We start from the raw sequence: 14,336 nt of genomic DNA on the forward strand, positions 1-14,336 counted from the left end.
AGAGGAAGTGAGGGGAAAGGGAAAAATAATACAAGGGGGAGAAATGAATGACAGTAGAGGGGGTAGAGAGAGAAGAGGGGAGGGGAGGGGAGGGGAGGGGGGATAGTAGAGGATAGGAAAGGCAGCAGAACACAACAGACACTAGTATGGCAATATGTAAATCAATGGGTGTGTAACTGATGTGATTCTGCAATCTGTATACGGGGTAAAAATGGGAGCTCATAACCCACTTGAATCAAAGTGTGAAATATGATGTATCAAGCACTACGTAATGTTTTGAACGACCAACAATAAAAAGTTAAAAAAAAACAAATTTTCAAAATAATTTCTAATTATTTTCTGTATTTCCATAGTATCTGTCATATTTCCTTCTTTTCATCACAGATGTCAGTAATTTGAGTTTTCTCTCTCCTTCTCTTCATTTAGCATGGCTAAAGGTTTATCAATTTTATTTATCTATTCAAAAGAACTAACTTTTTTTTGTCAATTTTTTTCGATTGTTCCTTTTGTTTCAATTTATTTGATTTCAGTTCTGATTTTAATTATTTCCTGTCTTCTACTGCTTTTGGTATTGATTTGTTTTTCCTTTTCTAGGGCTTTGAGATGTAATGTTAGGTCATTTATTTGTTGATTTTTTTTCTTCTCCACGCAATGAACTTTCCTCTTAGTCTTGCCTTCATAGTGTCCCAGAGATTTTGTTATGCTGTTATCAGTGTTCTCATTTACCTCTAAGAATTTTTTAATCTCTTCTTTGATGTCTTTTGCAACCTGTTGTTCATTCAGTAGCATATAATTTAGTCTCCAGGTGTTTGAGTAGCTTCTATTTTTTATTTTTTCATTGATTTCTAATTTCATTCCATTATGATCTGATAGAATGCAGCGTAGTATCTCTACTTTTTGTATTTGCTAAGAGTTGCTTTGTGGCAAAATATATGGTGAATTTTAGAGAAGTATCCATGTGCTGCTGAAAAGAAAGTGTATTCAATAATTTATGGATGAAATATTCTATATATGTCTGTTAAGTCTAAGTTATTGATTGGATTGTTGGGTTCTATAGTTTCTTTGTTTAGCTTTTGTTTGGAAGATCTATTCAGTGATGAAAGAGGTGTGTTAAAGTCACCCAGAATTATTGTGTTGTGGTCTAGTTGACTCTTGAACTTGAGAAGAGTTTGTTTGATGAATGTAGATTCTCCATTGTTTGGACATATATATTTATAATTGTTTTATTTTGTTGATGTATGGTTCCCTTAAGCAGTATCCCTTTTGATTAACTTTGTCTTGAATTCTACTTTATTTGATATGAGGATGAAAAAGAAACACCTGCTTGCTTCTACAGTCCATGTGAGTGATATGTTTTCTTCCAACCTTACATCTTCAGTCTGTGAATGTCTTTTCCCTTGATGAGTCTCTTGAAGGCAGCATATTGTTGGTACTTTTTAAAATCCAATCTCCTAGTCTATGCCTTTTGATTGGTGAGTTTAGGCCATTAACATTCAGGGTTATTATTATTGAGACATAATTTGTATTCCCAGTCATATTTGTTTACTTTTGGTATTTAACTTGACTTGGTTTCTTCTTTGATTAGTATTTCCTTTAGTGTAATACCTCCCTTTGCTGATTTTCATTGTTGTTTTTGTTTCTTCCTCATGGAATATTTTGCTGAGGATGTTCTGTAGTGCAGGCTATCTAGTTGTAAATTCTTTTAACTTTTGTTTATCATGAAAGGTTTTAATTTCATCAGCAAATCTAAAGCTTAATTTTGCTGGATATAGATTTTTTGTTGGCATGCATTTTCTTTCAGAGCTTGATATATGTTGTTCCATGATCTCCTGGCTTTGAGGGTCTGGGTTGAAAAATCTGCTGAGATACGTATTGGTCTCCCTCTATAAGTGATCTGACTCCTCTCTCTTGCAGCTTTTAAGATTCTCTCCTTATTCTGTATGCTAGGCATTTTCATTATAATGTGCCTTGTTTTGGATCTGTTGTGATTTTTACATTTGGTGTCCTGTAAGCCTCTCGTATTTGATTTTCCAATTCATTCTTCATGTTTGAAAAATTTTCTGATATTATTTCATTGAATAGATTGTTCATTCCTTTAGTTTGGAACTTTATGCCTTCCTCTATCTCAATAATTCTTAAATTTGGTCTTTTTTATGTTATCCCATAATTCTTGAATATTCTGCTCATGGTTTCTTACCATCTTCACTGTGTGGTTAACATTCTTTTCAAGATTATATATTTTGTCTTCATTGTTTGAGGTCCTGTCTTCCAAGTGATTTAATTTGTTGGTGATGCTTTCTATTGAACTTTTAATTTGGTTTATTGTTTCTTTCATTTAAAGGATTTCTGTTTGTTTTTTTTAGAACCTCTATCTCCTTATTGAAGTAATCTTTTGCTTCCTGTATTTGCTTATGTAGCTCTCTATTGAAATGATCTTTTGCAGCCTGTATTTGCTCTCTTATATAATCCTTTAATTTACAGAACATTTTAATTATGTACATCCTGAAATCCTTCTCTGCCATTTCTTCTATTTTGCTGGTCATGGATTCTAATAATGTATTATCTTGGTTTGTTGGGGCACTTTTTTTTCCCCCTGTGGTGCTGAGGATTGAACCCAGGGCCTTGTGAATTCGAGGCAAGCACTCTACCAACTGAGCTGTATCCCCAGCCCTGTTCCCTTGTTTTTGTTTTTGTTTTCATGTTGTTTGTGTGTGTCTTCCCTTCTAACACTGCAGATCTGAGGCATTACAGTTTTTACCCCATAGGCTAATAGTGTCGGTACAGGTTTCCAATACCTCTCCTTTAAGGGGGAGAACAATGTGAACAAATCCCAATACAAACAATATACAACATTAAACCAAATAGCTGCTATTAAGATGTTTATGGTTTTGTCACAATATACAGAAATAGTACATTCAATTATTATCTACAATATAAACAGTAGGTTTGCAAAAGAGTCTACAGTTTCTGATTATGAACAAAGAATTGGGTGAGGTGTAGGATGAGATATTGAGGGTGTAGGAGGTGAGGATATAGAGTTTTTCTATTTTAGAAAGCATGGAAGAGGAATATAAATAAGTTGGTCAGTGGCAGGAGAAGAGAGAAAAAGTGATTTTGGGGAGACAAGTAAGTGGCAAGACAGTAGAGTACAAAAACCAAACAAACATATATATTAAGAAAAGTAAAATATGTAAAAATAGGAGATAAAAGACTATACAACACCACTGTAATATACTATTCAGACATCCCAGTCCTTAGTAGCCTAATTCATGTAAAGCACTTGGTTTCACAAATGTTGGGGAATGTGATGGCAGGAGAAGAGAGAGAAAAAAAATCTCAAAGGAAGACACAAGTATTGTTTTGGTTGGAGATCAGTATTTTTCCAGCTTTCCTTCTCATCCAATAGGTGGGGTTGTCTGTTGTTTGCTGCTATCTCTAACCTCAGGATGGTGACGGTTATTAGGGTGGGAGGGTTGGTCCAAGGATTTCTTTTGGGGCCTCTTCCTGTGATGTGGGCACCTGCTCTTATCTCCTTACATCGCCTGTAGACCTCACAATTCCTGGTCTCTATTTTAGTCTCCAAACTGTATCTCACTTACCCTCTCCCTCTCCACTTCCCAATAAGGAACCTTTCTCTAGAGGTTTTAAGGGGTGCGCTCTGGGAGCTGTACACCTATTGTGCAGAGCTGTTTTATATTGGGCAGCTCAGGACGCGATTTTGCTACCCAGGTTTGTGACCCGGTTTTGTGAGCTACAGACTGGCCCTGTAGCCACAGGCACTGTGCCAGGTTAGTGGCTGCCAGGGAGAGGTGGGATTTGGGGACTTTCCGTACTTTGATAATAACACCCTGCTGGTGTTCCAAGCTGGGAGTTGTCTAACTAAAGATGGTGAGGAAGGTGTCTCAAGATGGAGGTGGCTGCTTTAAGCAATGGGGTGTAGGGGGTCACGTAGGGCTAGGCGGGCGGTGACGTTGAGCAGCCTGTACAGAGAAGCAGTTCTGTGGCGTTCAGTATTGTGGCTGGCGGCTGTCTGTGTACCCAGTGCAGTGACCCCAGTTGCAGGTAGCCACGAGTAGGGGACTGTGCAGTAGTTGCAGTGTCCCAAGTTGGAGGGGACCAGAAGAGTCCCACATGGGGATCACACGGGAATGGTGACCGGGTGTCCTGCGTGGGATCAGTGATTGGGATTCCTGTGGGGGTGGGCATCCAGGAGTCCTGTGCAGGTGCTAATGCCGGGTGGTCTTACTTGGGTACCTGGAGGACCTGTGTAGGTGTGTGGCCTGGAGTCCTGTGCTGATGCTGAGGCCTAGAGACCTGTGCAGCATGGTGGCGGCAGTGTTTCCTGCACAGGAGCAGCTGTCGGGGTCCTCTAATCACTCGAAGAGAAACATTATTCCCACTGCTTGAATCCCAAGTCCATGAGTGACACAGAATGCAGCCTCCCTCTAGCCTGCCATTTTACATCCTTCAAAAGGAGTCCTTTAGCAAAAGGTAACCACAGATCTTAATATGACTGAGGAGCAATCTTCAGCCATACCATTCTGAATGTACCTGATCTCATCTGACTGAAGAAAAACAGGTAACAATCTTACAAGAAAGAAAAAATAGTGTCAACCTGGTGGTGCAGGCCTGTAATCCCAGCGGCTCAGGAGGCTGAGGCAGGAGGTTCGTGAGTTCAAAGCCACCCTTGGCAACTTAGTGAGGCATTAAGCAACTCAGTGAGACCCTAAATAAAACACAAAAGAAGGGTTGGGGATGTGGCTCAGTGGTTAAGTGCCCCTGAGTTTAATTCTCATACCCCCGCCCCCCAAAAAAGTTGGGGGAAAATAATAGATTGCTGCACTAAGAGACAGAATTTCTTGGGCTTCCTGTACTCCTATATATCTTTGTAGGTCTGCCAAGAACAGCCCTGACCATTCTTTATTTGGGCCACTTTTCAGAGAAAAGAAACCTTTAGGAAGGAGGGAATGTTTTCCTCTAGGACTTGAAGAAGATTAAGCCAATTTGCTTACTAGCCATAAAAGTGTTGGATCACCTAAACTCACTGTTTTTTCTCTCAGGACCCTCTACATTGCCCCTGTGGCCAATATGGAGCTAAGGAGGACCAACACACAACACAAATAATCAATTGGTCAGGCTTCTTGCTGTGCCATGAGTAGTATAAACCTTCTGTTTTTGACCTAGGAATTTTATGTCTTCTGTTTAAGAGATTGACCTATTAAGTCCCAAGTTTTCAGTTCTGTGAATATTTCAATGAAATTGACATAGGTGCATTAAAATAGGTTGGAAATCCTAATCTAGAACTTATATATGCTTTATTATCATTAAGATAAAAAATGTGGATTGTCCTATAAATAGGACACTGGAACAATATATATAAACTATCCTATAATAGGACATTGGGCAAATATGATTCCTTTCATACATTGCATAATATAAAAAGAAGTGACTTTAATGATTATTCAATAATTAATTTTGGTGGAAATGAGCAAAAAACTTCAAACAAAAGGTTACATTTTTGATAAGTTGTTGCCAGTTTTACATGACATGACTTGTTTTGACATCATTCTTGCTCTTGCTATTTCAGAATATTATAGCTTCTCATGTCAAATCAGATGTCATCTTAGCAGTAGTACGTCTAGGAGTATTAACTTTTCTTTCTCCTGATGGTTTTCATTGCATCATTCCAGGTATGCCAAGCAGGTATCACTTTTGAAATCCAACAAATTTATGAGATATTTCTTATCTTTGTTCAAAAATTTGTGAATAATCCATGCATTTATGACACACATGTTAATTATTCAAGTGAAAATATCCAGTACCATCTCTTACTTTTATAGAGATGGAATATTTGGAACCCAGCCATCATGTTGATCCACACCACTATTGATATACATTGTGGTTGAAACACATTGACTCTGCTCTTTAATTTTTTCCATTGTTGAACTTTGCCAAGTGGTTCCTTAGTCTGGTAGTTTGTTCTAATGATGATATATTTATTATTCAGCCACTTTACAGGAAAATGTCATTATTTTTGCTGAATCTGTTATTATATGACCCTCTTGCTTGTATTTTCATTACTGTTGTCAGTTTCAGAGGACATTTGTTTAGTCTGTTTTCCCTCATGGTGCCTGTGGCCTGGGATTCAATTCCTAAAGTTTTATCAACAAATTATAGCCAGTGAATAGACTGTTGAAGATCACAGTCTGATTGTAGATTATTTATTACTTAAAGCGTTTATAAAACTACCTTATTCCCAATGCAAAAGGTCATCATGGCACAGTCCTTCTTAAGTACTTTTTCCACAATACAAATCAAAGTTATAGCAATATCCCAATACTCTGCACAGTGCCTGGAATTTATAACCAAATCTTATGGGCTTACCTCATAAACTGTTTTAGCAAATTATGTCTATAATGTCTAATAATCATTGCTTCTTCTGTCAAATGTTCTTCAAAGATATCAAAGTTTCATGAATGACTTTTGAATCATATTTATTAGAGGATCAATTTCAAAATATTTTCTTGTCCTTCATACTGCAAAAAATATATGTTAGCAAATGATTTCTTGACATTTCATTTTTAATGATAGATATATCCAAATCTTCAACATTGACCAATAGTTTCATGTGGAGGGTAATTTATGCTATCCTGAAAACATAACAATTCCTAAAAATGTTTTAACTTATTACATTAAGTACTTCAAATTAATTCTTATGTTTTGCAGAAGCGCATACAGTTTCTTTAACAATATAATTGTATATTTGGGGCTTCAATATTTCTTTAGAAATCTCCACTAAGCTTAATACTCCAAGAATTTTTCTGAGAATTCATAATAAGTGTTTTCTCTAAATATTATTTAAAGTTTTTGGATGCTATTGATTGCCAAACAGGTACTGACTTGTATAATTTTCACTTTTTACCTAGTGATATCTGCCAATTTTCTTTTTTCCCTGAGGACAGATAGAAGAATCAATAGCAGTAACATGAACATCTTCACTATCATCATACCTTCTATTTTGGCAGCTAGGTCAGATGTTTCAATATATAACTCAAGAGGACATGGAATATCTTTCACTATTGGTTCACCAGTTTCACTATCCCATCAGCTTTATTGTTGTCAGTTAAATTATTTACATCTGATAGAATTATTACTGTATCAGATGCTTCAATATTCTCATCTTCAGAATATTTATTCAGCAGTTCCTCAGTTTCTTCTAGTGTTAGCACTTGAACACATTCTCACTTGTCAAAACATTGTAGACAAGTCACAAGTAACAAGTTAGAGTTTGCCAGGCGTCAGTGCACTACACTACAAATGACTATGCCCTGTACTTGGTCCCTTTGTTCAGTTGAATATTTAGCAAAAGGAATTTGTGCAGTAAAGTTTGTGCCATTATAAGTATAAAATATTTTCAAACACTCTAATCATCACCTATTTACTTTTCTCAAAAGAATAGAACTCAGAGATACCATAAATGGCATATTTGTTGCTCAATTTATATATATATATATATATATATATATATATATATATATAGACAATGGGACTGAATGTGTTAATTTATTAGTATGTATGTAGGGTAAAATCAAATCACAAATCTGAAAATTGTGTAAGACAATTAAGCAATTAAGAACTTTAGGCCTCTTAAAAGGAATTTGTTCAAGGGGTTTCTGAAGCAGGCTATTAGGGAACAAAGGTAGGAGGAAACAGAGGGTACAGTATCAGGATATTGAACAGTGATTAAGTGTTTGAGAGGTGTTTAATGTCACAAGTAGGTATGCACATAAATACATCATGGAGACAGTATTCCAAATTGGGTTGGAAAAAAAAATTAACAATGTTCCTTTCCTACTAACTCTGTTAACTTCACCATTAGATGAATATTAAATTGTTTCAAGCATAATAAAAGTGACACATCACCTCTCCATAATCTTTGCATGTGGCTCAGACAATCACATGACATGTTTTACTATCAGTGTGGATGAAGCTTGTTGCGTTTGGGAGACAGAAGTGACATTTGGTACTTTTTAAATCTTTCCTCCCCTTTTCAATATATCTTCAGACCAAAGTTTGTTAATAGTCATTTTTCATTTCACTGAAGTATGTAAAATCCTGCTGTAAAGTATGTTTAAGTGAAAGAAAAATTAGTTAAACCAGGGTGTGGACAGCTGCTGGTGAGAGAGACACTTCCAAGGAAAGAATTTCGGCGATACTATGTTTGTTATTGCCCCCATCCTGCTGCTTTTTCATCCCTTGATTTGTTGGCAGACTCTGAACATAATGAACTCAGAATACGAATGCTACAGCCACACAAATTGGAGCTTTTCAAAAAGGTGAGCCACAAAATAATTCTATTCTACATTGATGTCATTAAATTCTAGAGTCTGCTGTCATCACATTCTGTGTTGTTGCCATGTTAGTTTCACATGCAGCTTAAGCATTCATCTTCTGACTTTTTCCACCTACACAAGGCATTTTATGGCTTAAAGATGATGATCTAGAAAGGAAGGGAAGACAGTTTGGATTAAAGTTAACATGGGAAAATGCTTAAGGTAAGCCCTTAAAAACAAAACAAAATAAAACCAAACATAACACTCCATGTGTTTCATGCTTCGTGTGCTAAAGAACATTGAAAATATTCATAAGACAAGCGTTAGTGCTTGCTTTAGTTTCCCACAATAACAGGAGTGTCTCTATATTTAGTTGGAACATCCTCTACAGAGAGGTTCTGCTTCTCCCACAGTTAATATTTTTAATACAAATCAGTAAACAGGATATAAGAATATATTACTTCTTTAAATATGCTAGTTTAATAGTCTTGAACAGATGTTGTAATTTATTATTTTTAAAAACATAAGTTCTGTTTTTCTTCCTGGGGATCCTTTAGTCCTGGGGGCCTTTCATGGATCTCCTTTATCTTTCTTTCCACCTTCTCCTCTGAGTCTTTCAATTTCCTTCCCCAAGCTTTAGGAGAAGTGGGCAGGTACTTACAGAGGTGGTCTTCTATCTACTCATGCCTTCTTTGGGGTACATCTGTATGACCACCAACTTCAGCTACCTTATTTTTCTTATTCCCTATTGTTTCCCTATTGGGTAAGGTGGATATTATTCCTCAGGAGGCTTGGCAGGTCTCCACTTTGCTCCCTATTTTTTTTTCCTCATTTGACCCTTTTTTCACTCTAGCTGTTGCAAAGAGGACCAGAACTTCCAACCAAATTGTACTGAAGATCAAGTTACTTCACACCCCCAGCATCATGAAGCCTCTTCTATTTTACGACAACATAAATTTCTTAATCTTAAAACATATCGTCCTTCTGCAACATATGAAGTCAGTTCAGCCACAGGAAGTAGAAAATTATCTCATCCATCAGATACATCTACTCATTCAATTCTCTATGCAAGAAGACAATCTTTATCTGATAGACTTAGAAAAAGCAATCTTTCCCTTTATCAGAGACAAAGTAGAGCTAACTTTGATTCTCAAGAAGATGAAGATGATTCAAAATCTTCAGGCCATTTTGGTGCCTTTAGATACCGAAGACGTCTTTCTTCCCCTAAACTCAGTATAGTTTCCTATTATAATACTAACATGTTTTTTGATCCTCAACCAAGAAGTCGGGAGAAGTTTAACTCAAATGAAATTAAAATCTTTTCTAGAAGACAAAGTCATCCTGGTACAGAAAAACGTATAAGCTTCTCTAAGCCTGAATATAGCTTTTTCAATTTAGAAGCAAAAACTATTTCTTCACCCCATGGTAACACTGCTGACAGAGCCTCCCTTCAACAAGACATGGCATCTTTCTTTTCTCTTCCAACTATTAATTCCTCTGCCTCTATAGCAAATAAATTTGCCATTGCTGTTGAAGAAAGTGACCATTTAAGTAAAGAGTCAAAAGACTCCCCTCATTTCAAGTCTCACAGTCACAGCACCAGTCATTCTCCAAGTATGACTCAACAGTGTCTTTCTCAAACTTCCCCTATCTTCCATAAAGTTGGATATTCTTCATCTTATAAAAATTCCAATAGCTTTGCCCTATCTCAAAGTGAAGTTACTTCAGGCCCCTTTGAAGAGGAAAACATTTCTGTCTCCTCCCAAGATGAAGACAAACCTTCGCCTATTGAAATTCAGAAGATAAGGTCATCTCAGATTTTATTCTGTCTTAGAAGGGCAGCTTAAATCAGATTTCACACCAGTTACACACCAGAGTCTGTAGAAATCAGTGGTTGCTTTTTTTAGAAGTTTCCTCTCCCCACTAAGCTTCACTGCATTTTCCGAAAAAGATTCCTACAGTGTAGTCTAATTACAGTAATTTTGAAAGTTAGTTTATTGACATTATTGGAATATAGAAGTAAAAAATGACTGTCTCAGAATTTTTTAAGATTATTCCTTAAAGGTTGACTAGTCCCAAATTTCTAAGGGATACATTTGTGGTGTGAAAATAACAACAAACTTATAGGTTATATAAATGAGTACATTTCAGTGCCTTCTTTTTTCCTACTCTAATCATTAAACATAATATTCTTACATAACTTGTAGAGCTATGTTGATCAATTCACACAATTAAATTTTTATCAGGCTTGCTAGCTATACATCTCATGTCATACTGATAATGTTTTTATTAACTCAAGAATTAAATTATAGACAATCATGGTGGCACATGCCTGTAATCCCATTAGCTTGGGAGGCTGAGGCAAGAGGATGGCAAGTTTGAGACCAGCTTTAGCAAGTTAGAGCGGCAATAAGCAATTTAGGGAGACCCTGTCTTAAATTTTTTTAAAAAATAAAAAGGGCTTGGGAATAGCTCAGTATTAAAGTGCCTCTGGGTTCAATTCTCAGTACAGCCACCCCCACTGTTAAAGAATCAAGTTATAAGTAAACAATATTTAATGCAAATATGTAGAATATTTAGAAACAAGATATTTTAAGTAAATTTTAAATATACATTTTAATATGCCTTCATATACGCACAAATCTGAAGATTCAAAGAACTCTGAAATCAGAGATAAGAAGTATGTATGTCAGTATCCCAAAATGGTATTTTTAAAAGTATTTTACAGATATCTTTCATTAAACAAAAGTTATATTTATCAAAATAACTAAGTGAAAAATGAATATAAGCAATTAAAGATATTGAAGTTAGAATATAGTTAAGGCTTTTTAAGAGGAAAGGAATTTGCATTATTTTCAATGATTTATCATAATAAATGCTTTCCAAATCTATATCCTTAGGCTAAGATGTTGTTTTTATATTTATGGTTTTCTCTTCCCCTTAGTATATATTCTTTTAAAATATTTTTTTTCAATTTTAAATTTTTTTAGTTGTGATGACATACATATCACAAAATTTATCATTGTTACCATGTTTAAATGTACAGGTCAGTGTCATAAATACATTTACTTTGTTGTACAACCTGCACCATCATTAATCTCTACGATTCTTTTCATTCTGCAAAAATGAAACTGCACTCAGTAAACAATAACTCTCTCCATTCTTCTCTCCCCCAGTTCTTGTCAATAGTCATTCTACTTTCTAAGATTCTGATTAGTTCATAGTGCCTCATATAAGTAGAATTGTATAGTATTATAGAGACTGCTTTGCTTCACTTAGCATAGTGTCCTCAAGGTTCATCCATGTTGTAGCATATGTCAATGTTCTTTTTCAAGGTTGAATAATTTTCTATTGGGTGTGTGTACCATATTTTGCTTATTCATTCATCTATCAATGGACAATCTGAGTTGCTTTTATGTTTGAACAGTTGTGAATAATACTGCTATGAACATAATTGTGCTAATACCTCTTTGAGACCTTACTTTTAATTCTTTTGAGTCTATACCCAGAAGTGAAATTGCTGGATCATCAAGTAATTCTATTTTTAATTTTGGGGGAACACATTGTTTTTCATTGTTGCTGCACTATTTTATATTCCCACCCAGAGTGCACAAGACTCCAATTTCTCCTTTACTTTGCAAAAAATTGTTGTTTTGTTTTATTATAGTGGCCATCCTAATGGGTTTAATATGGTATCTAATTTTGGTTTTGATTTACATATCCCTAGCAATTAGTGGTGCTGAGCCTCTTTTGATCTGATCACTGGACTTTGTAGGTCTTCTTTGGAGAAATATCTTTTCAAGTCCTTTGCCCATTTTTTAAATCAGGTTCTTTGCTCAGTTTTTGTTGTTGAGTTTTTTGAGTTCTTTGTATATTATGGATTTTTGGCCCCTAACTACATATAAATATATGACTTTCACATATTTTCTACCAATGTGTGGATTGCCCTTTTACTTTGTTGATCGTGTTCCTTGATGCACAGAAGTTTTATATTTTGATGTAGTTCAGTTTATCCATTTTTTTCTTATATTGTCTGTTCATTTGTTCTTGTATCCAAGAAATCATTGCCAAATCCAATGCCATGAAGTTTTTTTCTGTTTTCTTCTAAGAGTTGTATAGTTTTGGCTTTTGAAATTAGGTCTTTGATATATTTTGAGTTGATTTGAGGGACTGATGTTAAGTAAAAATCCAGCTTCATTTTTTTTTTTTTTTTTGGCATGTAGATATCATTTTCCCAGCACTCTTTGTTAAATGTACTGTCTTTTCTCCATTAATAGATCTTGGCATCCTTGTCAAAAATCAGTTGGACAAATATGTGTGGGTTTACTTCTGGGATCTATATTATAATCCATTGGTCTACATTTTTATTTTTATGGCAGTACCAAACTGCTTTAATTGCTGTAGCTTTGTTGTAAGTTTTGAAAAGAAGAAATGTGAGATCCTCAACGTTGTTCTTCTTTTTCAAAGATTGTTTTGACTACTGAGGATCCCTTGAGATGCCAAATGAATTTCAGAATAGATTTTTCTATTTCTATAAAAAAATTATTGGTATTCTGAGAGGAATTGCATTGAATATGTAGATCACTTTGGGTAGTACTGACATGTAAATAATATTAAATCTTCAAGTCATAACATGGTGTATCTTTCCATTTCTGTCTTCTTTAGCATTCTTCCAGCAATGTTTTATTGTTTTCAGCATACAAGTCTTTCCTTAATTAAATTTATTTTATGCTTTATAAATTAGATTATTTTTAGAATCCTTTTTATATAACTTATTGTTAGTGTATAGAAATACAACTGAATATTTTTTATTGATTTTATATCCTGAAACTTTGCTGAATTTATTATTTTTAAAAAGTTTTATTTTGTATGTGGAATCTTTAGGGTTATTTTTTCCCCTACATGTAAAATCATGTTGTCTGCGAAAGGAAGATTATTTTGCTTCTTCTTTTCTAATTTGGATACCTTTTATTTCTTCATCTTACCTAATTGCTCTGACTCAGACTTCAAGAACTATGTTGAATGAAAATGCAGGCACCCTTGCCTTGCACCTGTTTCTAAAGGAAATGTTCTCAGTATTTCTCCATTAATTATGATATTATCTGTGGGCTTTTCATATGTAGTCTTTACTATGTTAAAGTTGCTTCTATTTTTAACTTGTTTAAAATTTTTATCATGAAAGGGTGCTGAGTTTTGTTAAATGCTTTTTCTGATTTAAGGGAGATGATAATGTGGCTTTTCCCCCATCATTTTGTTAATATGATATATTATTTTGGTTTGAATTTAGTATTTTGAACTATCCTGGCATCCCACGAATAAATCCTACTTGGTCATGGTGTTTACTCATTCTAATGTATGTTCTGTTTGCTAGCATTTGAGGACTTTTTGCATCAATATTCATCAGGGATAATCATCAGGGATATCTCTGGCTTTGGTATCAGGATGATGCTGACCTCATAGAATGAATCTGGAATTGTTTTCTCCTCTTCCATTGTTTTGGAAGATTTTAAGGAGGACTAATGTGTATTCTTCTTTAAATGTTTGGTAGAATTCAAGAGTGAAGCCATCTATCTAGTCCTGGATTTTGCCTTGCTGGATGGTTTTTGATTATTGATTCAACCTTCTTACTAGTTGTATGCCTGCTCATATTTTGTTTCTTCCTGATTCAGTCTAGAAATATGTGCGTTTCTAGGAATCTGTCCATTTCATCTAGGTTGTCAATTTATTGACATACAATTCTTATATTCCTTTTTATTTCTATAAAATGAATAGAAGTATTTCCCCTTTAATTTCTGATTTTGATCAAGTTTACCCTTTTTTCCTTAGTCTAGATTTGTCAATTTTGTTGATCTTTCTAAAGAATAAACTCTTGGCTTTGTTGATTTTTTTTCTGGTTTTTTTTTTTTTAGTCTTATTTGTTCTAATCTCCATTTTATTTAGTTTATTTGTTCTAATCTCCATTTTTTATTCTTTCTATTATCTTTAGGTTTAGTTTGTCCCTTT

General features: G+C 34.8%; 1 protein-coding gene across 8 annotated transcripts in view; it reads left to right on the plus strand.

Annotated features, from left to right (window-relative positions):
• The window catches only part of Rmdn2 (regulator of microtubule dynamics 2), a 96,970-nt gene that overhangs the window by 19,934 nt on the left and 62,700 nt on the right, over nt 1-14,336 (plus strand). Inside the window, exons 1-3 of one of the 8 annotated variants that reach the window (XM_046441673.2) lie at nt 454-5,690; nt 8,272-8,336; nt 9,187-10,140. The exons of 5 other annotated variants lie outside the window; for them this stretch is intronic. In XM_046441673.2, the coding sequence (XP_046297629.2) occupies nt 5,667-5,690; nt 8,272-8,336; nt 9,187-10,140 (1,043 nt within the window). In that variant the 5' untranslated portion in view covers nt 454-5,666. Of the gene's footprint in view, nt 1-453; nt 5,691-8,271; nt 8,337-9,186; nt 10,141-14,336 lie in introns of those variants that run through there. 2 more of the 8 variants (XM_046441671.2, XM_058578468.1) reach the window with 2 other exon arrangements.

This window comes from Marmota monax, unplaced genomic scaffold (genome assembly GCF_021218885.2).
Source record: "Marmota monax isolate L192 unplaced genomic scaffold, Marmota_monax_Labrador192_F-V1.1 WCK01_AAM20220418_F8-fsc00010, whole genome shotgun sequence".
Classification (NCBI taxonomy): domain Eukaryota; kingdom Metazoa; phylum Chordata; class Mammalia; order Rodentia; family Sciuridae; genus Marmota; species Marmota monax.